At 39.2% G+C, this 25,808-nt stretch overlaps 1 protein-coding gene across 1 annotated transcript in view; it reads left to right on the top strand.

Moving 5' to 3' along the window:
- The window catches only part of DOK7 (docking protein 7), a gene marked incomplete at both ends in the record, with an annotated part of 65,066 nt that extends 39,852 nt beyond the window's left edge, over positions 1-25,214 (top strand). The window contains 5 exons of the mRNA XM_080638937.1: positions 7,369-7,411; positions 17,603-17,668; positions 18,727-18,798; positions 23,238-23,390; positions 25,078-25,214. Coding sequence (XP_080495063.1) covers positions 7,369-7,411; positions 17,603-17,668; positions 18,727-18,798; positions 23,238-23,390; positions 25,078-25,214 — 471 coding nt within the window. The remainder of the gene's footprint in view (positions 1-7,368; positions 7,412-17,602; positions 17,669-18,726; positions 18,799-23,237; positions 23,391-25,077) is intronic.
- Positions 25,215-25,808: the final 594 nt, after the last annotated feature.

Genomic DNA, 25,808 nt, shown 5'->3' on the forward strand with positions numbered 1-25,808 from the left:
TCCCCATGCCCATATATTATCAGTAGCAGAGCTTGAAATCTGAGCCTGTAGCATTGCAACCAAGGCTCCTACCATCTGAATTTCAGGGCTGGCAGCTGGAGATTGCTTTTATCTCAGGCTGGAGTCGGGGCAGCTGGGTCCACATACTGGCTTTTGTGTTACCTGTGACAGAGGACTCAGCCCAGCTTTTCTTTCTCTCCCTCGAGCAGACAGTTTCAGAGTATCTGAAGGCAAGGCATGTCATTTTTGGAGCTAATGGTCATACTCTGGAGTGGGTGCCAAATGGCTCATGACTGTGGGCAACTGGGAAGCCCATAGCAAGGAGCAGAAGGTTCCTCTCAAAAGACGCATATCAGAATCACAACTGAAGAGTCCATCTGTAAAAGCAGGAGAGAGACAAGATGGGTACACAAATCTAGAACTAAACAATTCTTTGGTTCTTTCTCATCTCTTGTTGTTTAAACAACACCTGTAACTTGTAGATGAGCTGTGATTACCCCACAGGTCTTAGAAGGTGTATTTTAATGTGACACTGAGCATGGCTTGCCAGTGCCGCTGAAATTGCCAGCTTCATGCTTCAGAAAATAGCTAATGTTGGGGCTTGGCTGAGCAAACTGAGATGTTTCTGAACTGACTTCAGCAATCTTTCTGTAAGCCAACAGTTGGCTTGCGACACATGAAGCTGAGTAATCAGAAGTTTGTGGCTGAAACTGGAGCCCTGCACCTGAGGCTTGCCACGGACAGGGGTTTGTTTCATTTGGAGTTGTTATGAAAGGTTGTAGAGTTTAATAATTTCATATCTTTCGTTCTGAACCTGATCGACTGCTATGTGTTGTGAAGCAGCCTGTCAAAGCAGATGACCTCTAGAGGTTGCTCTGCGTGCCTGTATTTATCAGTCTTTCCTGGGAACTTCTTAATTTCCCTGTGGCAGCTTGAGAATTCCAGCTTTAAACTTTTCTGATTATTTGCTCGAAGAATAACTCATAATCTTTAATCCTCGTGAGGAAAGCACCTTGCCTATCAGTTTCATTAGGGACTGTTTTTGCTGAGATACCTGAGCTTTGCAGAACTTCAGACATGTTCAAGATTTTTCCATTTTCAAAAAGCAGTTGATGCTTCAATTTTTGTGATGCTGATTTCAAAACCTTCAGTCAGGATTTCTCATTGAATCCTTTGCTCATTGAGTCGTTTGCTCGTTTGTGAAGCCGCTAGCAGTTCAAGATACTATTTTCATAAACCATATAATGTAATAATCTGCTGCCTCCCTGTGTGTACAAACTACACGAAGCATTCTAGGGAATTGTCAGGAAGGGCCAGCATCTATATGTGGCAGGCATGAAAGTGTTTGCTCGTTTTTGAAGTCTGCTTCACAGTTTCTGCTTTTCAGGGACAATCCTCTGGATTTTGAGTCATAATTTTGATGGTTTTCTCTTGAAAAACTGGATGTTTTGCATGGCCCTGATACTGAACAATAGCTTTAAAGTAAAGGAAGAGAGAGCAAAAATCTAGATCATATTCTCTATGCAAATTAAGTAGCTGACCAACGTTGCAATCCATCCTGTTTATGAGTTCATTTTTATACGTGCTGAATAAAAATCCCATTGTGCAAATAGTTGCTTCTATTTTTGAGTATGAATTCCTCTTTCATAACAAGAAAAGCCTCTTATTTATATTAGGCCTTTCTTGTTCCAATCGGAGGACGCAGATCCGGGCAAAATCTTATACGTGAGCTTAGGCTAAAGCAAATGGCGTCTAAAAATCATAGAATGATAGAAATGTTTGGGTTGAAAGGGACTTTTAAATGTCATCTAGCCCAACCCTTCTGTCATGAGCAGGGATATCTTCAACTAGATCAGATTGCTCAAGGCTCTGTCCAACATAGCCTTGAACACTGCCGGGGATGGAGCACCTACCACCTCTCTGGGCAACCTGTGCCGGTGTCTCACCACCCTCATTGTTAAAAAAAAGTAAATCTCTTATATTGAGTCTGAATCTCCCCTCTTTTAGTTTAAATCATTACCCCTTGTACTGTTGCTACAAGCTCTCCTAAAAAAGTCTGTCCCCATCTTTCTCATAGGCCCCTTTAAAGTGCTGAAAGGCTGCAATAAGATCTCCCTGGAGTCTTCTCTTCTCCAGGCTGAACAAGCCCAGCTCTCTTAGCCTGTGCTCAGAAGTGTTGCGTCCCTCTGATCGCTTCTGTGGCCCTCCTCTGGCCCTGTTCCAGCAGGTCCGTGTCTTTCCTGCAGTGAGAACTCCAGTTCTTACTAGGTTCAGAAAAATGGAGCTATAAAAAGCTGCCAAACTCAGATGAGCTGAAAGAAAAGCTTTATTTCTAAAGATACACAAAGAGAATTACATCAGCTGTGACTGATGAGGTGTGTCTGAAATGTTGACAGTTATCAGGCAAATGGCATCTCATTCCTCTTGCCAGAGATGGTGGAGCCCAGCTCAGCATTACAATCTACAGGAGCTGATCCACTCTTTCTTGGAAGTGTGGTTTCCTCCTTTTTAGGAGGAAAAATATGAAACAAAAGTGGTTTTGTTCTTTGAAAATACATGCTTTATCTGGAATGATTATCTACTAGTTCATACCCTTAGAGCCAGTAATGGAAGGGATTAGACTTAAGATAATATTTTCTTTCTTTTCTTCCATCTGACTCACAAGCTTCTGGCTCCTACTTACTCCATGGAAGTAAGCTTACAAAGCAGTTTTAAAGTCCTCTTCCCATTATGAATCTGGCAAACATAGGAAATTGTGCTGTACAGTATCTTTGATCCTTGCTGCGGAGCTTATACTGGGACTTTGGGACTAATCTTGTGTCCAAAGACCTAAACTCCTGTTAGCAGCTGTGGAACAGGATTGCATTTGCAGTCTTTGGAAAGTGGTTTGAGTATATAGAGAAAGGTAGGCATACTGCTTTTAATATCCCTTTATATGGGACAGCATTTGTGTCTGGTAATGTTCTAAAAAGAGAACTGATCTGGTAAATCCTGTATTTCATGAAATATAACATGAGTGTAACTTTGAAATAAAATAAAACTTTAAAAGAAAAAAACTGGACAGAAAGAAAAAGATATACTAAATATACACAGAGAAATAGAAAATCCCATTTTGATTGTGAAAAGGATTATGTACTGTGATGGTTGTTTGCACACACAGAAATAAATGCCAAGGCTTAGGTTCTGTTTATCTGTTTAGGGCAACAGAGCTAAACTATGAATAATCATCCAGCATATCAAACTAGTGGGTTCTCCTAACATCTATCATTGGACCATACCTAAGATATTTGGAAGCAGAACATAATGAATGTCATCTGGCAGCAGCCTGATCATTACCAGAGTTAAAATAGCCCTGGACATGTAGTTCATGATGTGTGATACACAAGAGGTACGTATCCTTTTACTGTGGGTGTTGTAGTGATGAGGTTGTTTGAACTAACAGCCATGCATCACATACTTCAGCACTTGGCTCTTGCATCACAGATAAAAGAATCTACATTAAAAGATATTTAACTTAATAGATGTTAACAATAGTAGTATTATGAGATATGCAGGATTTAGATACTCTGTTAGTTATTGTCAGAATATCATAGCAGGCATAACAAAAGCATATTATTTGAGTGAGGTCACTTACCCCTTTTCTTCTTTGGTGTAATCATATGGTAGGTTGAGATATGTATTATACTTAGAATTTGAAAACAGTGCATTTGCATTTGTACATGATGCTATAATAATTTTAGAAGTTTCTCCTATAGAAAAAAGCATGTTTTTCTGAGTTTTGTAGAATTAAAAAAGATACCATTCTCTCTACTGAGTTGCCTTAGTGGTAGCTACTGTAAGTTGGTGAAGTCTCTGCCTTAGAGGATTGCAGCAGGAGGCCTGCAGGAATAATCGAATATGATATATTGAAATGGAAATGAAGACAACAATTTTGTAGGCTGGAAAAGCCACGTTATAATAAAAGACTGAGTTTATTTTTGTTATTATCTGAGACTCAGATTTTTAATCACATCTGATTCTTTTGTTACCTGTTTTCTTTCACCATTCCCCATAATTTCAATGATATTTTATCAGTCCCACATCTGATGTAATTTCACATATCTAACTTGTTTGCCTTCTTGCATCTCTGTCAAGTATAAGCTAATCTTCCAATAATGATTTTTAAAGTATATTTATTTTATGTTATCTCTAACCTTTATAAATTTTCTCATCTTATCTATTTTGCACATTTTTATGAAAAACTTGTTAGAATTTATTTTGTAGGAGTGACGTGTTCCAGGCACGAAATAAGACTCCATTTTTGAACAAACTGTACCTACATTAACAAAATCATCACTCTTTAATTTCCAGTTATTTCCAAGTCATATACTACGTGCAGAAAAAAAGTCAAGTGATGGCTTGAATTCTCATGCACAGGACAGAATGTCCCACTGATTCAATTTAACTTGCATTAAGTAGCACATCACTAAAAAAATATCTCTGCAACCGAAATGTTTCTAGCAGTTTGGCATTGCTGACTTTTTAATCCTCATTCTTGCAGAACTGCTGTACTTGTGCAACACTGAGGGAAGGGCAAACCAGCAAAACTCAATTTGCAAGTAAATCGAATAGTTAACTTGAATTTAGAGGGGGAGCTGATCTGTTTAGCAAGTAGGAACTATTTTGCAAATAGCAACTTTGCTATATGGTGAGAAGAAAACTAATCATAAAAATATTCAGTTTATTCTTTGTTTCTTTGTGCTGTTGTTGTTCATAACATCTGTGATGATGAAAGAGGACTTGTCTCTGGGATATTATGTATAAATAAAGAACCAAAATGCTATTCTTTCTTCAGAAAACTTTCAATCTCCTCTCAGGTTTTCAGCTTTCTATCCTATATTTCTATCCAAGTCTTTGCCATAATTTGGGATATTTTGATGTGTTAATGCATTTATAGAAAGAAAGTTAAAAATATTTTTCCAACTTGCTATCTAGTTTCATGCAGGGCTGTGCAGACTAATGAATCTAGGGGCAAAGGTGAGGAATATAAAGATAATATTTTCCCTTTGCAAAACAATTTTTGACTGACTTTCTGAACTAAGTAAGAAACAATTCCCCCCAAACTCCACGAGTTACTCCCCCAAAGAAAAGCTTTGTGTATAAAGGCAAAAAAAGAAAAATGCTGGAAAGCTGTAAGATCCTTTCTTATTAGCAAGATTTGATTCTTCATGCATTTCAACGCTGCAGTCTGCCCCTTCCTACTCCATTAAGTAAGCTAGCAGCTGTCACCTTCATAATCTGCTTTACATCCAAAGACATAACCAAAGTCAGGGAAATAATTTTTTAGTATGTTCTATTAGTAAACTCCTGGTATGTTACTGGTGACAGGAAAAAAAAAAAAAAGCATTTTTCAAGTCTGTTATAAAAAACAAAAAAGTGTCATAATTCTATTGTAAGGGAAAAATATTTTTAGCTAAATATGCAAAATTGTGCTTGTAGTGGACTCTAAAAAAGTCCTCTGTCTGGGCAGATACTTCTGCATATTCCCCAATAAAAGCAGTGACTTTTGTGGTGGCACACAGTAACCATAGAAACAAATATCATCCACTATAGTTAAATTAATAAAATCCTCATTTTCGAAATGCTGTGGGATGTTTTTTCTCTTTTAGAAATGAAATCTTGGCCATGATTCTGATTTCCTTCCCCTCTCTTAACTTTGACTTTAAACAGTTGCTCAGATTCAATGTCTCATATTTTAAGGTCACAGCTAACATAAAAGCTCAAGTAAATACTGAATCTATAGATTCCATGTTTACAATGGGATCAGGCGGAAACTTCTTGTCTATTGTGTGTTATTCTGTTGCTGAAAGATGTTCTGTGTTGTGGATTTCAAAACTGTATTTACAAAAAGAAACAACCTTATCCCTCCTCAGCTGATCTAAGTAAGCTTTTTCAATGAATATCCTATTGGCTGAAACAGAATCAGTGTAATCTTTTCTAGTATTTTATTCTGGTATATTGCAAGGCCCATCAAAACCAAAGAAAGCGTTTCCACTTTACCTGAAGTTGAATCTAGTTGCTACCTGACAGTTTTTTGTGATAGTCACATATAAGGAGCTTTACATCTTAAAACATTCATCTTAAGAAAATGTGCAGGAATTAGTATAGCTTGAAATTCTGCATGCATAATAAATAAGTGATCTATTTTGTTTGCTATTGAGAAATTTTGGGAAGTCATGCAGTGCCTGTATGGGGGAAGACGTGTGTAATGCATATGTAAAGTTTTATGTGTATCTGAAAAGACACCACTTTGTAAGAAAGCAAAGGAAACTGAGAATTATCACAGGTCACAAGTCTGTGTATTTAGGTGAAGAAAGTTACTGTCAGGTGTCAGTAGGAAATGTACTTTGGTTGCTCTGGAATTGAGCAGTGTTATTGCTCTGCTCCAACAGGTATATAATATTTTCCACTTCAAAGCCCAGAAGACACATTTATTTGTCAGAGGATGAATCATGATGACAAACTCTTCTCACTCAGATTGAAGAAATAAAAGAGATTTCTTTGGCAGAGTGGTAGATACCTTTGGCAGACCACACTGACCTCACAGCCCACCTTAATGTTGCAGTGCAAGAGCAGCCTTGATACCATCTGGAGACGGAAGTGCCAGAGTATTCTCCAGATCAGCTTTGAATGACATAGATAGTATAGCTGGGGAGAATCCTGGCCTGCAAGAATGTTTTGGAACTTACTCTTAAGTATGAATGGACACTGGTACCCTGTGAGTGACCGCTTTGATGTACCCCAGCTGCCGTTGTATAACCATGGTACAAACAATGTGAAACATCTGAGATAGCAAAAAGCTTTTCTAGAAAAAGACTCTCATGTCACAGGTGGGATCTGTAGGCAGCCTGAAGTCAATTTAACCTTTATGTTGGTTTTATGGAGCTGAGTCGGAAGTACACCAGGATTCAGTCTGCCTACAGCACCTACCATTTTAGGCAAATATAGACATGGCCTTAATATACATCTGTTAATCCTGTTACTCCAACTTGATATCAAATCCCTCTGAATATCGAATTTTCTTACTTTTTCTGTTTAATTCAGAACTGATCTAATAATGCTAAGCCTCACTGTGCCTGCTACAGTTTTTGCAATGCATCCAAAGCCAAGTTAATTAGCCTTTGTTAAGGTACATGAAGGTTTGGTAGCTTGTCCATGTCTTGAACACCTTCAGATCTGAGCAGCTTTTTGTATGCTCTGGATTTTAGACCAACTTGTTAAGCTTTAGTGATGGTGAAGTGATTTCTCTGCCATTCTTCCTGTATTTCTTGAAGTTTTTTTCCATTTCTTGGGAATATTTTTCATTCTAAAATTTTCTGTTTTCTTTAGGGAACAGCAATATTGCAGTCTGGATTCTTACCAGCTACACCAGGTAGGAGCCATTTAGTTATTTGTTTTGTTAAAGAGTAATGTTTTAGACTCTAATTGTGATGAGAGAAACAGATTTATGGAAGCTGAACTAAAGATTATATTGAGAGGCATCCTGGTTTTGGTTGGTTTTGCTCCCACAATTCACAACTGACAAGTATGAAATTCATTGTAATCTGTAGTAATTTTTGTTTCAAAGATGAATGTATTTGGTTTTCACTTGCTTTTTTAATCTAAAGAGGTTCAAAGTTGTTTAGTGCTTTTTCTACTTACAGAGTCCAAAAATGTCAAGAAAGTTTTCTTTTTAGGCTATATTAGCACCAACGGGGAACTTGATTTAAATGTCCAGCGTGTATACCCAGTTTTCTAAATAACACAAACCCATCGGAGTAGATCCTTACCAGGGGCAACATGGAGATGCCTCTCTCATGTCGGTAGAACTGCTGTTTAACTAACAAAGTCAGTAAAGGGAGGAAGCTGAGTATCTGGCCTGGAAAGATTATTTAGGAAAAGGTAACATGCTGAATACCTTTGCATTGTAACTTGCCTATCAGTAGAATGTGTTGGTCATCTGGAGTCCTCTGTCTAATGTTGCCAAACTGGTCTGGCACCTTTTGTATCATAATTTTACTTTAAAGATAATATTTCATAATAATTTGATTTTGTTTACTGTCTCTGTCTTAGACCTTGGAGAGATCCGAGCAAGGAAGTTTAGTATCTTAAATGTTTTTATATTCCTTAAACTGCTTACTTGATAATTCATCAGGTCCGTTAAATTTCACAAGTTGCCTGCTCCAAATAGACAGAAAAGAGCTCTTTGTGCTTGGGTTTCTTTATTACTTTTAAAAACCTGGGCAAATATGTGAAGAAGTAAGGTCGATTGATACTTGTGTGAACAAATCCAGTGAGATACCTAGGATCAGTAGGTGTCTCTGGAGAAGGTTATAAGTAACTCTGTTACTTTGTCTGTCTCAGACGCATTTAGCAGATCTTGTTCGTAGTTATTCCATTTGAGTCAGTGGAATTACTTTTGATTTATAGAGGTGTAAGTGGAAGCACAAATTGGATCATTAACTCTAATTTTATCCTTCCTTCTGGTACTCAGATTTCTATTCCTCTAATCAACCCAAGGCAACCAGAGTACTTATGATTAAAGCGTGTGTAAATACAGGGGGTCTTGGGTCTATAGCTGCAAGTGGTGGGCACAATATTATTTCTACATTAAAATTCAGTGGCAAATTAGTTGTGGATTCAAACAATATCTGACAAAAACTTAATCTCAGGCTATCCATGCAGATAAAAAAAGCTGTTTTGGTAAAACTTATCAGTAAACAAATTGAAAATGTAGAAATTCAGGAAAGATTTTAAAATCAATGGAAAAGGAAGACACAAGACTGAAGAAATTAAAGTGGATGGGTTTTCATATCTGGTACACTGGGAAAATACTGTTTAAGAAAACAATTGAATACTTTCCTTAGGCAAATGCAGCATCCAAAGCGAGTGACTAAGTCAGAGCTATCTTTGTGGGGTTTTCATCTCCCAGATGTTCTCATATACCTGTAGAACTTTATTCTTCAATAGAACACTATATTTTCCAGAACACAAACCCATGTTTTCTCTGCCTCCTTGTATTTTTATTATCCTTAGATATTTCATTTTAAAGTATTGTCTTTTCTATATGTGACCGTTTCAAGTATAATTAAATTTGGCATTGCAAAGCTTTTAAAATAATACTATACACTTTGAATATTTTGCTTCTACCATCTTTAATCCAAGCCACTAACTGAAGGTCACTGGGTGCAGCTCTGTTGGACTAAAGGAACAGCATTAAAACTTCCCTATGTTTCTCTATTATGATCTTTTAATCCATTATTGAGGAAACATAAGCGCATGCTAATTTGAAGTAACTGCATTTGGAACCTGCCTTGAGCATGTACGTGGCAGGATATCACTAGTCCTGAATAATTGTACAATGACTCAATACACAGTTATAATATTTTCTAGTGTAGCAGTCCACTTGGTGATAAACATGTTTCTTTTTTGTCACAGAAAATATTGTATTTTCATTCAAATACACTGTATGAATGCAGGCTCACTTCTTCAGTGCTGTAAGTGCCTACATGTTCTGTACAGTGTTTTTGATCTTGAATGCCTCAGTTCTGTAGCAAGAAATTGAGATAGAGTCAGGATCAATTGATTAAATATTTTTCAGTTTGTTGGTAGTGAATGTGAGTGATGATATTCTATTTCTACTGTTAGTTATATATGCTGAGGAATAGACTCAGCAACTTCAGAGAAATGTGTCTAATTCTAATGGCAGGCTGAAATGTGTTCATAAATGCAGCAACAATTCTGAATTGTATTACTAGATGGAAAAAACCCCAAGTTGTGGTGAATCATTTAATTCTGGTTAAAATAATTTGGTTGCCTTTGTTATATATAACTCTGTAAAGACTGATTAGAAAGAGAGACTGAATTAGATTGCTTGCACTTGTAGGAGGAAAGTATTCCCACTGTTATAGCTTTGTACTACAGATCAAGGTAATGGATTCTTTGGGGTTTTTTGATGTGGAAATGCCTGCTCTTAAGTATAATAGACGGCATTTATGGTTATTATGGACCTTAAAATACCATGACAAGATAGAGGTTCAAAATTGCTATTCACATTTCCTGATTTCTGAGACTGATGGATTCTGGAGCCACCTGGGTTTAGTACATTTGGTCTAAGAAGTTCTCATGGGACATACACAGAGTTTCTCATGAATGTTTAAGATATTCTATAGCATGATCTACATGATGCAGTTTCATAGGTCCTTTTCTCAAAAGTTGCTTATGTGTTTTGAATTAAGGGATTGTGAATGAGATGTACATTCAGTGTTGAGAAGTGCAGCCAAAAGCCAGCACATTCCTTCACAGAATCATGAGCTTGTCATTATCTTTATGGTACTATAAATCAAAGTACTGTAGGGAAAAACAGGCTGAAGGAGCTGGCAAGCTCAAGCCTCTGACCTGAGCTTGGACAAATTTTGTGTGTATGTCTGACGGGTGATCGTTTAGCACGCTCTGCAATAAAAATCATTAATCAAAACTTTGAATCATCCAAAGTCCTTTGCTATTCTCACATTTAGAATGTATTTCCTAATAGTTGTGGTGTTTCTCACTGTGATTTTTGTCTGTTATATAAATCTTGTGCTCCTTTTTAGTTCATTACAACAGCTTAGATAGGAACCTCCAGCTCTTCCTTATCATGGTAGGGGGGTTGGCACTAGATGATCTGAAGGTCCTTTCCAACACTAACTATTCTATGATTATGTCTTCATGCTGTCTTTCAAAATATTTATATTTTCTCCACTGAGTAGAACTCTGTTACAGCTCTCCTGGTTTATGAATGATGTTTAGGCCATGAGGTTATTTTGTGAAAGGGGAAAAATTCCACTATTTCTGTCCTTAGTTGCCAACCCTTCCAAGTGAACCGAACTATATGAATCGCAAGACTCCTATTTGGAGAAGCTAAGTTGAGAGCTGGAATGGACACTTAGGATTGCTTAGGGACACTGCGATCCATGGAGAAGGCATTTCATGCAGCCTCTATGTGCCATATGTGAGAAACTTTTGTCCCTTCCTGTTAGATACAGGGAAGCTGAATGCCCAGGCGTTCCCAGGATCCAGACCCAAATCTGGCATTTCAACACTCAGATTAAACTTCTGTAGTGGGAGGTCTGATCTTGTACTTCTGTAGCACAGGCTCCAGCATTACAAAAATCACTGGCTGGATGGGAAAAAAAGTCAACAAATATCCTCTCATGTAAGGAGCATACTTTAATATTAAATAAACATGTTAAACTTATGTTAATTTTTGTGACTCTTAGATTCTTATTTCTTCTATTTTATTTTTTTTTTGTATGTGTGTGTCCAGTTCCATTTTTTTGTATTCCAGAGGAGCAAATTCGTTAGGATTGCAACAGACACTCTTGCTATCTGACAGCCCCTTTACTTGTAATACCAAACCTACACAATCTTAGAATCCTACAACGATTTCTGTTGGAAGGGATCTTAAAGCTCATCCAGTTTCAGACCCCTGACATGGGCAGGGACTCCTTCCACTAGGATTAGGCTGCTCCAAGCCCTGTCCAACCTGGCCTTGAACACTGCCAGGGATGGGGTAGCCCCAGCTTCTCTGGGCACCCTGTGCCAGTGCCTCAGCACCCTCACAGTGAAGAACTTGCCCCTATTATCTAATTTAAATCTACCCTCTTTCAGTTTAAAGCCATTACCCCTTGTCCTATCACTACATGCCCTTGTATGCCCTTGCTGAAATGTCAACTGAATGCTGATTATGAACACAGTATCTCTATTAGTTTTTTCTTAGGTAGATAGGGAGTCAAAGTAGGGAGGTATGAAATTAAGTATATAACAGGTGATGGGTGCTGAAAATGAACTCAGCTGCCTGACAGCTTAGCTTTTGTGATGTAAAAATAGGTTTTCATGCATTTTAAAAATATTTATTTTGAACCTATGCAGCCTGATATCTCTATTACATGCTTAGGAGTAAGCTCTCAAGGAATTACTTGAGAGCAGTGAGAAAGAAGAATCTAGGCCATACTGTGTTTGTTGCTGTTGCTTAGGTTGGAAATAATTTATAATTCATATTCTTCTTTCAGCAAATGTGTTGTCAACTCTTCAGATGCAGGAATACAAAGTATACTGTGATTGAGCCAGGAAAGGACTGTGTGCTGGACAGTGTCCATCGTAAATATGTCATGCGTCACAGGGCTAAACACTGTAATAGAAGAGCATTTTTATAATGAGAAACTGATTACTAAAACCCTTCTATAATATGGCATGCTTTTTCTTGATTGTGTTTTATTTTATAAGTACACTCAAAATAATACTGTAGGAAAGAAAAATAGGAGCTCAGAAAAGCGAAGCTGATGAAAATACCTATTGCATTTATAAGGTAAACCTTGGTCTTAGTGGATATCTGAGTTACCAGGGGCCCAACAGGAGGGGGAAAAATAAAGTCAATGTGGTGAAACCATTTGCTAGTGAATGGTCCAAATGTTGCTGCCTCATCCTCTGGGCTGAGTAGATCCAGCAGGTTCCTGTTTCCTGTTCTGCCTGTACACAAATGCGCGCAGCATGGGAAATAAGCAGGAGGAGTTGGAGACCTGTGTTAAGTCAGGAGATTATGATCTGGTGGCAATTACAGAGATGTGGTGGGACAGCTCACATGACTGGAATATACTCATGGAGGGCTATGTCCTTTTCAGGAAAGACAGGCCAGCCAGGCGGGGTGGTGGGGTTGCTCTTTATGTGCGAGAGCAGCTGCAATGTACTGAGTTCTGTCCAGGGACAGGGGATGAGCGAGTTGAGAGTCTGTGGGTGAGAATTAAGGGGCAGGCTGGCAGGGGTGATACTGTTGTGGGTGTCTGTTACAGGCCACCAGATCAGGGTGAGGAAGTCGACGAGGCCTTCTACAGGCAGCTGAAAGCGGCCTCACAGGCACAGGCCGTGGTTGTCGTGGGGGATTTTAACTTCCCTGATGTTTGCTGGAAGGACTACTCAGCAACCCAGCCACAGTCCAGGAGGTTCCTCCAGTGTATGGATGATAACTTCCTCATGCGAATGGTGGATGAGCCAACCAGGAGAGGAGCGCTGCTGGATCTCATCCTCACTAACAAGGAGGGTCTGGTTGAAGCATTAAAGGTTGAGGGCTGCCTTGGTTGCAGCGACCACGAGATGGTGGAATTCAGGATCTTGTGTGGTAGGACCAGTACAATAGCAAGTAGAATTGCAACCCTGGACTTTAGCAGGGCAAACTTTGGCCTTTTCAAGCAATTGCTAGGGGAAATCCCATGGGCAAGGCTGCTTGAAGGTAAAGGGGCCCAGGATAGTTGGTTGGCATTCAAGGATTGCTTATTCTGAGCTCAAGATCAGAGCATCCTGACACGTAGGAAGTCAAGGAAGAGGGCCAGGAGACCTGCGTGGCTAAATAAGGAACTGCTTTCTAGAACAAAAAGTGAGGAACCTTATTTGCAAACATAGTGATTACTTCAGGTTTGGTTTGGTTTGGTTTTTTTTCTATTAAGGAAACACATTATGTGACCTTCGTTCTTGGGCAGTGCAGATCCTGATCTTCAGATGCATAAAGATTTTTGGAGTGAATGTATGTAAAGCATCTTTAGGTATATTTTTCAAATAACAGACACTGAGTTTCCTGGTACAGGACAATGGTAATGATTCTAGCTTAATACTTCAACATTTTTAACGTTGGAAGCCTGGGTTGGAGTGGCCCTACCACATGGGAAGATGAATAATAGCTAGAGGTAGTTAGATCCTCTGTGATTCTTTCAGGCACACTAAACAGGCCTCTTTGTACAGCAATATTTGAACAGTGAATGGTTTTGCACCTATTTCTAGTTTTGAGTGATTCTACTACTTCTGAAACTGGCTGTTAGACAGGATGCGTTTCTGAATATGGTGAAATCTGTAGAGCAAGTAAGCATTTTTAAGCATGCCCATCAGCATTTATGTCTTGCAGATAATGCCATTTGTATAGAAGAAAAATATATGAAATCACTTTGAAAACTGAAACATAACAAACTTAGAAGAAGGGCAATTATACAGCACCAGGAAGTCTTTTACTACATTTACATGAAAATACCTCTGTACTTGCAGTATTTCTCGTATCAATCAGTAGCTCTAGGCTTTGGGTGCTCTTTTAAGCAAGGTATCTGCTTTGAAAGGAGGACATGGAAATGTTGCTTGGCTGAGTGGATCAAAGTACTTCATAATAAAGTTAGTTTTAATTCAACAGTACTTTATTGTAGAATGTAGTGGTTTTTTCAGCACATTTAATAGCCCAGACCTACAGAGTTTGTGACCTACTCTGTGAAGTCAAAGTAGAAGCTGAGCAGGAAGAAGTAAAGGCAATGTAGCATTGCATGTGTCTAGGTGACTGTATTTGAAAGTGTAAACTGTCTGGGATCAGTTCTTAATACTCCAGGTTCCCCCTCAGTTTTTTAGGTTTCTGGTGGCTTTTTCTTGTAGCATATTTGCTGTAAGCTGTGCTTATTTTTGATGAGTGGGCATAAAGAAATAACTAAGGAGTTAGAAAAATGTTTCAAATAGTGCTTGTCTTCATTGAGCTACAGCAGACATTTGAGTCTAATCATATGTAGGAATGCAAAACATTCTGCAGCTTATTTTCACTTTGTCACATTTTGAATATCTTCTTCCTCTTACACATCGAGGAAAGAAGAACAGAAATAACTCTCTTGATGAGCTACTCAGTTTTAACAAAGACTTGAGCGAGTCAGCCACACAGAGCTGGATGGCAGGGGAAACTGAAAGAAATTACTCTTAACAATCCCTTGTAAGAGGAAAAGAATGATGGAAAGGAGCATCTGTCTCTTGCTGGATACTTTATGTGTTCTAAAATCTATCTTGCTAACTTGCTTTTTCCATTTCTGCAAGTTTTATCCTAGGATTCATAAATGAGGAGTGAACCAGCTTATATGGTAGCTGTAAAGATGAAAGAAGAAAATATCTAGGTTGATCTCTGTTGGCATGTGTTTATACAACGCAATTCAAAGCTTCAAAAAACTTTCATGAGAGATTTGACTATATAAATATTTTTTAGTTGCCAGATTTGAAAATGAGGAAAATACAACAGGTCAAATCCTGAATCATTAACATGGTTCTTTCAAATGAGCTCCAAATGCGAAAACTTCAGCTTGACCATAAATGGATTGGAATATCTTACTCCTTTCCTGTCCTGTGTGCTTAACACGAATCCTAAAAATGTTGCTTAAATAGTCATATTTCCTCTGGAATGATTTGTGCTGGATTACATCAAGCTTTTGAGGAAGAAAAAACCCCACAAAAGACCCCACAAAACACCCCACACTAGTTCTGTGATGAAGCTCCAATTAGTATAAAGCTGCAGTCTTTCTTCAGGTAAGGTAAGGCTTTCAGCTGCAGAAAGTGCATTCTGATATTCCTAACGATGCAGAGACAGGATGCTATCATGTAAGAAAAAGGAAAACCTGTCACAGTGAGAATATAAGTCAATCGGACAGTCCAGGTCCTATTTTTCATAGAATCATAGAATAGTTAGGGTTGGAGAGGACCTTAAGATCATCCAGTTCCAACCTCCCTGCCATGGGCAGGGACACCCCACACTAAACCATGCCACCCAAGGCCTCATCCAACCTGGCCTTGAACATCGCCAAGGATGGAGCATTCACAACCTCCCTGGGCAACCCATTCCAGTGCCTCACCACCCTCTCAGTAAAGAATTTCTTCCTTATATCCAATCTAAACTTCCCCTGTTTCAGTTTGAACCCGTTACCCCTTGTCCTGTCACTACAGTCCCTGATGAAGAGTCCATCCCCAGCATCCTTGTAGGCCCCCTTCAGATACTGGAAGGCTGCTCTGAGGTCTCCACGCAGCCTTCTCTTCTCCAGGCTGAACAGCCCCAACTTTCTCAGCCTCTCTTCATACGGGAGGTGTTTTTGCATTTATTTTCATCAGCAGTCAGTTTTTAGAGGTGAACTACTCCATACTATGTGAAGGTTATACACTCTGATCCCATTTGTTACAATACAAAATCAGTTTCTCCGTATGGTATGCTTGAAAAGTGTTTGTGTAGCCTTGGATTACCCTATATATGCTTTTTTTTTGTGTGTGTGTGTGTATTCAAACACTACAAACCAAAGGTTTTAGTTCAGTTGTGTACTTTGAAATAGGTGTTTTTTATTTTTCTTTAATTCATGGTCCTTGGTGAAATAATCTGTGGGGTTTATTTCATAAAAGTTTAGGAATAGTTTCATAAGCTTTTAAATTATTAGATTTAGGGGGAAAAAAGTATGAATGAATACTTTATACAGTGGAAAAAAGTCAGAAATTGCCATTTTCTTTAGCTTCCTAGGCCATGCCGTTTTCTTAGGTATTTGAGACTTCTATTTCTCTTACAGAATTTCCTCACATTGCATAAGAATTATGGCAATTTTTGGACACTATTTTAGAAACAATTTGCAGAGAAGTGTCTCACGTGCTCAGAGACTATTCATCAGTTTAGGAGAGAGTGTTAATTTTATACCTGATCCCCAACGCTCAGCAGCATACGGCACAGCTGCCCTGTCACCAGTGGCAGGGTTACTCATACTTACAGCCTCCTACCTTATTTCTGTTAAGTACCACTTACTTGCACAAGAAGCTCCCTCAGAATTGTTACTGTGAGGAAGTGAATGTCACTCACCTTGATTAAGGTGCTCACAATAAACACAGTAGAGAGAAGACATTCGTGGCTGGATAGGGGTATTGCTAACCGAACAGGTAGGTATAATGCTGATTACTTTCTGGTTAAATAAAGAAGGGATGTGCATATGTAGACAAACCACACTAGATGTGTACCACTCTGTAGGCTTCTGAATCACTAGCTCTTGTTTCCTCAAACTTCTGTATTTCCTACTACACCTGGGACAGCTTCCCGCTCATCTGAATAGGGCTGGGGAAAGGAGACCAACTGTGCCACCTCAGAGGAGACTGATATGCCCTCACTAAAGCTTTCCTGGCTGTAACGCTTGCGGCAGTATTTCACAAGAACCAGCTATTACCTAGAGTCAAATCCCATGGAAGCAAGATCCTTTGCCTACCCTTCACCCTGCAGGTCTAAAACTGGACAGTGGGCTACTGAAGTGTGATATAGTCCTTCTCATTAACTTTATCAGGTTTTGCATCCAGTGTGATGAGATTTTAGTGAACATTTTAAACAGTGTCCGCTGAAGCTATGTTACGGATTGGAAAGACAAATCCCCACTCAGTTTTCATTGCTATTTTACATCTCAGTTGAAGACGACTACCTCTGTGAGTAAGGCAGTACCCACCAAAACCAGGGAAGCCAATATCTTGAAGTTTTATAGATGGTATCCTGTCTTTCTAACGAAAGAAAACAACATCAGATTATAACATCACAATCTCAGGATAAAGAATTTAGGGGAAAATATTGCTTAAGTGAATCATAGAATCACAGAAGAGCTAGGATTGGAAAGGAAGACCAATGACTTGTAATTCTTATTGAAATTTTTCTTGATGTTTCAGAAACACCTGCTAAAAATGATGATGTGCAGCAGATACCTAACAATAGCATCAGGTATTTAGATTTAATATGAATATTTCTCTCTGAAAACAGGTGGTGCTTCTGTCATGGCAGCTTCTGGGTCTTTGAAAGTGCATAGAGGGCACAGTCACCAAGCTGGTAAGCGTGAGTGGTTATGAAGTATGTGTGTGCATGTAAATTTAAGCTAAATTAAACTTAAATTATTTTAAACTTCAGAAAATGTTAAAGGTAACCTGTGACTTGATTCCCTATTGTAAGACTTGCATATTTCTTTGGGTTTTTTGCTTTGCAGGGTTTTTGTTAGAAAGGCATTGACAGATGGGATAAGTTTAGAAGAGGCAGTGACAGATGAGATAAGTGTCAGAGCATAGGCAGTAATCTTATTCACAGCAGTTAAATGCTGCCAGCTCTTTAACAAAGGACACCCACCAGAAAAATCTCACCTCAGGCCATGAGAAATCCTGTACCCTAGCAATGACATGGTGGGAAAAAAAACCCCACCACATTTAAAGATACTTCTTCATGACAATGGAGAAAACCCCAACACCAGCAGATAAATTTATGAGTGCTTATAATTCAAAATAAATCCAAATATTTTCATTCCGTGGATGTAGCATTTTTGCTTGCCTTGTTTGAACTTAGGTGGAGACTGAGATCTTGAGAGGACCATGGATATCTTTTTTCAGCTTAGTGCTCTAGAAGGACTGATGGTGTTGTGTAACCTGGCCTCTTGCAAAGTGCCAGGTTGCACTTGGAAAGCAAAGTTATATTTGGAAGGGCTAGTTTAATAATTTTCTACACAGCTTTGTCAGAAATCAAGAAGTTATCCATCACGCTGGAGGTGGAATTTTAACAAGAGTCTTCCAGATGCTCCTGAGATCACCCACTCACTTCTCCCTGATTCATGCATTCAAGACAGCTTTGCTCCCAATTTGATGTACAGCAAAACACACTGTTGACTTCAGTGGCCTTCAGTGTGAATACCTGTAAAAATGACCTAATGTTTCTTTCCTTATGTTACACTCATTAGAAAATTCTGGCATCATCACTACAGAAAAGTCAACACTAGCCACAGTTTATACTTTCTAAGGTTATTCACATTAGAAGTTTACAAGTCAAAACTAGAAAATTATATGCTTGTTTACATCTTGCAAATTCCTAAGTCCAAAACCATTGACAGTGTTCCTGCATTGTAGGTCCTAAAGGCGGCTATGAGATGCTAACACTTCCTTCAGAACCTGGAACTCCTACTAGCCTTGAGGAACCGGGTGAGTACAGATCTTTGCAGCCAGTTGCATCAGGGGACACTTGCTTTTCCCTTTCCCTTTTTTGTTGTGATCTCTTCTAAATGTTTATTTTTGAAGTGCTGCCCTTTGAATATGTCAGCTTTACAGGCATGCTCACGCAGGCACACACACACATACTAATCTTGGGGCTGTGTTATGGCATTGGCTTTCTTCCTGCATTATTTATTGCACATTTCTGAGGATGGTGTCTACATAGGGTAGAAACTATGAATAACTAACAGTTGCTGAAAGAAAGGCTGAAACACCAGTTTCAAAATTAATTTACTTCTTCCCTCCCATATTATACTATCTTTTCCTTTCTTTTCCCTCTGATTTCAGTGCCACTGCATTTTCTTTTTTACTCTTCTCCTGTTACTTGCTTAACTTTCTTTTTTTCTTCCTATCTTTTATCTCTTTCCTTTTAAGCAAATTGATATTCTACTAATTCTGTCAGAATGTTGTAAACATGCACTTGGTCTGTTTTTCTCCCAAATTCTTCATCTGTTATGATCTCAAATACTAGTCCTCTGATCCCTCTTGTAAACATCTTCTACCTGTGTTCACCCAGAACAGACTGCTGAAAGCACTTTGTCCATGGCTCTCAGTGTGACTTGATTTCTTAGTAGGAGCTTTTGACTGTCTTGTGCTTTTCAAATAAAACTTTATCTTCAAAAAAATATAACCCAATTTTTTTGTGTCTAATGACTTTTGGTGGATTTTTTCTTTTGTGTGTGTGTGTTTTTTTGGTGAAAGAAAAAATGAAAATTCAAGTATTTCTATGTTCACAAAGAAAGCACATTTTCTATTAGGACAGTACTGACTACACAAAAGAAGACTTTTCCTTTCCTTCCATTCCAGCTTGCCCAACTTTGTTCTTGGTTTGTTGTTTTTGGGGGTTCGTTTTTTTTAGTTTGCTTGCTTGTTTTCCTTTGACGGATTTTTGTTCCATGTGTTTCTTGTGCTCTTCTTGCATAAACCTCTGCTAATAAATATGTTACTCTCCACATGCGTTTATTCAGTTCTTAGGAACATCACTCGGCTATGCATCATACTATCTGCATCATACCTATGATGCAACATACCTATGCATCAGGTATGACATCCAGCTTCCTAAAACCTTTCGACTAGTTAGCTCTATAGAGAAGTTTGCTAGCATTCATGCTAGCTAGCATTGAGAACACTTCACTTAACTCCTGCTGTGTTACTTTAACAGCGTATAGAAAGACTTCAAAAATTACCTTTCCTTCATGACTGTTCATGACTCTGTATCATAGAATCATAGAATAGTTAGGGTTGGAAAGGACCTTAAGATCATCCAGTTCCAACCTCCCTGCCATGGGCAGGGACACCCCACACTAAACCATGTCACCCAAGGCCTCATCCAACCTGGCCTTGAACACCACCAAGGATGGAGCATTCACAACCTCCCTGGGCAACCCATTCCAGTGCCTCACCACCCTCTCAGTAAAGAATTTCTTCCTTAGATCCAATCTAAACTTCCCCTGTTTCAGTTTGAACCCGTTACCCCTTGTCCTGTCACTACAGTCCCTAGTGAAGAGTCCATCCCCAGCATCCTTGTAGGCCCCCTTCAGATACTGGAAGGCTGCTCTGAGGTCTCCACGCAGCCTTCTCTTCTCCAGGCTGAACAGCCCCAAATTTCTCAGCCTGTCTTCATACGGGAGGTGCTCCAGTCCCCTGATCATCCTCGTGGCCTCCTCTGGACTTTTTCCAACAGTTCCATGTCCTTTTTATGTTGAGGACACCAGAACTGCACACAATACTGCAAGTGAGGTCTCCCGAGAGCAGAGTAGAGGGGCATGATCACCTCCTTCAACCTGCTGGTCACGCTCCTCTTGATGCAGCCCAGGATACGGTTGGCTTTCATTGTCATTTGCTCTACAACTTTAACAATTGCTGGGGAGGGACTATTTGTTAGGGACTGTAGTGATAGGACAAGGGGTAACAGATTCAAACTTAAACAGGGGAAGTTTAGATTGGATATAAAGAAGAAATTCTTTACTGTGAGGGTGGTGAGGCACTGAAATGGGTTGCCCAGGGAGATTGTGAATGCTTCATCCCTGGCGGTGTTCAAGGCCAGGTTGGATGAGGCCTTGGGTGGCATGGTTTAGTGTGAGGTGTCCCTGCCCATGGCAGGGCGGTTGGAACTGGATGATCTTAAGGTCCTCTCCAACCCTAACTATTCTATGATTCTAATTTGGGATGCAAGTTTTCAATGATGTGGTTCTGCTGAATCCCTTTTGGCACGGTTAGGCTAAATTCCTTTGAAATACATTAGGCAGAATAATTGAGAACATTTTCTGAGAATTATGTTTGATGACAATACAGACATTTCTTCTATGTTGTCTTTTGGCCCCCTTTTTTCCCCCCCTTTTCATTCAGTTCTTAACATCTGGCTTTGGAACAACAACTTGAAGCGTGACTGTCAGAAAAATGGTTGGTTGCTTCATGGATGTTCCTATGTTTTCTTTGTGAAAATCTGTCGGAAAATTTTCCAGCTTTCTATGCATTTAAAATTTTGGGCTGCATAATAGACTCCTTTGATTTAAATAGCTTAAGTCTGGAGAGATTCCATTATCCTGGAAACTGCTGTAGCCTCTGACAACTCTTCATGTTGCCCAATCTTGTACGAGTTACCTATCTGTCTCTGCTATACATAATACAGTCCAAGAAGAAGAAAAAATTCCCTTTAATGGTTATTCACATCTGCTGTTAGTTGGATATAAGAAGACATTCTTTCTCGTGCTGAAATCACAGAATCATAGAATAGTTATGGTTGGAAAGGACCTGAAGATCATCCAGTTCCAACCCCCCTGCTATGGGCAGGGACACCCCACACTAAACCATGTCACCCAAGGCCTCATCCAACCTGGCCTTCAACACCGCCAAGGATGGAGCATTCACAACCTCCCTGGGCAACCCATTCCAGTGCCTCACCACCCTCTCAGTAAAGAATTTCTTCCTTATATCCAATCTAAACTTCCCCTGTTTCAGTTTGAACCCGTTACCCCTTGTCCTGTCACTACAGTCCCTGATGAAGAGTCCATCCCCAGCATCCTTGTAGGTCCCCTTCAGATACTGGAAGGCTGCTCTGAGGTCTCCATGCAGCCTTCTCTTCTCCAGGCTGAACAGCCCCAACTTTCTCAGCCTGTCTTCATACGGGAGGTGCTCCAGTCCCCTGATCATCCTCGTGGCCCTCCTCTGGACTTGTTCCAACAGTTCCATGTCCTTTTTATGTTTTTTATAAATTGTTACATTTTTTCCTCTTCACTCTTCTGTCCCAAAGTAATTTAACAGCAGAAAGTGTTTTCAGGTTAAGAACTTTCATTGGACTGGACAGGCAGGTGATTAAGAGCCTGCTGAGTAGGACAATGAGAATGTCACTCAAAGCCTTGTCCAAGCCCAGAAGGAATACAGGTTTGTATTTGGGTCTCCTGTAGCCCAGATAATTCTGGGAAGTCCCTCGGTATTCATGGACTGAGAAACTGCATGTAAGTGCCTGATACCCAGAAAGGATTGAAAGCTGGAATGCCTGTTTGGTCAGTGAATGGAGCATTAACCTTCTACCTCCTCTCTTAGTTTCACGTTTGATGAGATTACAATAATTGAAAGAAGGGCTAGAAGAGGTCTTGAGAATTCATCTACACAAAAAAGTTGTGTTTAAGTCAGAATCACTTTATAGAGACCTGTTTCTTGTTTCCTGTTTCCTGGTAGGTGTTAATCTATATCTGTTTTGAAATTTCTGGAAATACGTCAGCCTCTGAGGGATTTCCTCTTGCGTTCTTGTGATCTTTACTGCTAGGAAAGTTTTACCACTGTCTAATCTACTTTATTCCTGTAATTAAACTCTTTTATTACTTGGTGTGTCTCCACAGGCATCACTCTTACCTTTTCCAGCTCAGTACAGGGGATTGATCAATGTTGTCTCCTCAAGCTTGCCTTCCCCTTCCTTGCAACAGTTCTTCAGTCCCTGTTTTCAGAGCATACCTTCCGAACTTCTGGTTTTGGTTGCTCTCTTGCAGATGATACAATAGGTTACATCTTTCCAGAAGAGATTGCTTCATATAAGGCTTTACTAACCTGAATTAAAGTTGAAAGCCTTGTGAAGTAGAGTTGCATACATTGCTTCTGTATAGTTTGCTTTCTGTCACAACATAATGACAACAGTGGCTGTGGTCTGTGGTCTTCTGTGTAGATCCTGACTTGATCAGTCTCTCAGGATCTTTTTAGGTAGAAACCTTAGTCTTCTATGCGTCCCATTTATGAAAGAAATGTACTGTTTGGCAAGCTGAGTTGTTGCTGCTGAATGATAGCTTTCAGAACATTTGATAGAACAGTGTGTTCTTATGAAATGGATCACTGGTCGTTGCAAACAGTGTCTGTAATAACGTTACTTGTTTTAGAAGGGGCAGTAGGTTATTCAGCTGATGTCCCTACGTCAGATCGACCCCACAGTGAGGCAGCCACCTATGTTAATATTCCTGTCAGCCCTACTTCCAAAAAACAGCTTCATTACATGGAACTGGAACTTCAAGAACATAGCACAAGCATAAGAGGTAAGGAAGTCTATAATATTATATAAAAAGCAAGGGATGCAATAATGCAGAATATATAGGGTATGGGGAATCTGAATTTCTCATCTATCCATAGGCTCTTGCTAACAGAGGAGTTGAACCCTGATATGATTCTGAGGCAGTTCTTGTAATTGCCAACTCTTTTGGAAAAGTTTTTTAAGTTGTGAGGTTCTATAAGACGATGTATCCCTCTGACAGATGCATTGTATATGCACTCCTTCTGAAGTGAACATTTCTGTGTCTGTGCAGTTTGACAGACAGTAATTTGCTTCGTGTTCTCAAGATTTTCATTGCACATATTAGAACTACACTTAATTTTTTTCTTGATTGGCTTCAGAAACAGGGCTGTAGGTGTAGGCGCACAGGGCTTGCTCCTGAAGATATTGCCTCTGGAGCCATGCAGCAAATGCTTAAGAACACAGTGTTCTTCTATCTGCTCTCCATGAGGACGTGTGAAAGTGCTACAGAGAAGCAGGCAGCTATTAATTTGTCTGTATCTAGGTATTTTAGTTCTAATGCTTAACTTGGACAATTAGCACATAAGCAATATAGCTACCATGTATTGTCATTTAGAGATGCATTCCTCCTTCCAGAAAGCTTGTCTGGTTTCATCAAAGTTCATTCTTTGTTGGGGTGATGATCGGAGGAAAGTCAGGGTCAGTTGCTGGTAACCTGAAGACATCTAGTTGATGGGCTATAAAAGTATTACGTAGCAGGCAACAACATGCAATTGAGTTCAGTGGCTGTTTTCCCCCAAAATTAAATCCCCTTGAGGTACACATTGGACTTCTCTGTCTTCCTGCATTACCCATGAAGTATATTCAGGTCCCTGAGCAAAAGCAATCCCACGAGTAGGTTTGCCTTTACCTGAAGCAGGAATAACCCACACTGTCTTCCTCAGCAAATTCTTTATGTGCACCACAGGAACTTTATCCCTCTCTACAGTACATAAAAGGATCTGACATTTGCTTGCTCACCTTTGATATTGATGAGTTTCTATGTACAGTTTTTAGCTATTGAGATTTTTCTACACTTTTAATTTCAGCAATTTTATTAACTTTTAAATGCAGCACTTTTCCCATTTTTTTTATGTTTATATGGTTTTAGTTAAGTAATTCTAAGCTTTTCCCCAAATTTAGTGTAGCTCTCTGTGTACAATATCCTGTTGAGATATAAAAGTGATGTTTTATCTTCATTTTAAAGACAGAACCAAGGCATTAAGAATGAAGAGACGAACTCCATAAATTGACATAAACTTTCCTAAATGACAACTACTCTCCTGTTTGTACCACTTCAAAGGTGCCTTTAATGACCATAAATACTTTATGTTTTCATACTAAAGTTTTTCCAGTCTCTGAAGTTGTGTGTCTGTGCCTATGCAGAACTGTTTTACTCCTGAACAGACTAAGCAGCTTTTATTTCCCTTATTGCCAATTATTGAACTAAATTGTCATTCTGTCTGAAGTTGCAGATGGTTGATCCTAGACAGTCACATGCCTAATCCAGACGAAGAAGAATCCTTGCCAACTGCCCTACCAAAGGTGTTTTCTTTTCTAATACTAGGAGCTCATTTATGGACTAGTAGCTGGCTGATGAAGGCTCTGGGTCAGTTCTACTCACGAATATGTGAGGGGTACTGTGTTTTACAGGTTTTCATTTGGTATTTCAGGAAGTGGATCATCTCGATATGCACAGATTGACATTGCAGCCACTGAGACAGCCCACAAGGTGGGAACACAGCATGCTCAGTGCCGGGAGGAACGCTTGCAGGAGCTAGAGCAGAAGAAGAGAGGGGCTCAGCAGTGATCTGTCTAGAAAAGGACTTTTTGCTCACCCTAAATTGGTACTAATTTGTCTTTCAAAAGATTCACATTTATTGTAAAAAATACTTGTACAAAATGCTGCCATTGCTTATCGCATTTATACCAGATTCATTCCGATATCTTGATTCCTAATTGGAAAGCTGGTAGCACGAAGCAGGTGTGTGATCTTTCTTTTTGTTTTAATTTGGTTGCAAAGTCCAGATTTACTTTTTTTTCATATGCAGTGACAGATGTAAATTACCTTTTTCTATAGTTCTAAAGTCCTGGAGAATCTGGAACCAATTCCAGTGTTCATTAAATGGTGGCATTTTCTTTAAAACTAAAGAACTTGAATGTGTGCAGATAAGGAAATGCGAGTATGTGCGTGGTAAGTGTACACATATGTTTTCATGTGTGCATATGTATGTATGTAAGCGCACATTACTGATAAAATATGTGTATATATTTGAGTGTATAAAATACGTAAAACCTCTATTAATATATTAATGGACTCTTACAGAAGCAAGACAACTCAGTGTCTGATTTTTTGCAGGCACAGTTTTGTTCAATTTATATGCTTATTTATGGACATGCTTAA

Source organism: Psittacula echo (assembly GCF_963264785.1).
Source record: "Psittacula echo genome assembly, chromosome: 1".
In the NCBI taxonomy this organism is placed as follows: domain Eukaryota; kingdom Metazoa; phylum Chordata; class Aves; order Psittaciformes; family Psittacidae; genus Psittacula; species Psittacula echo.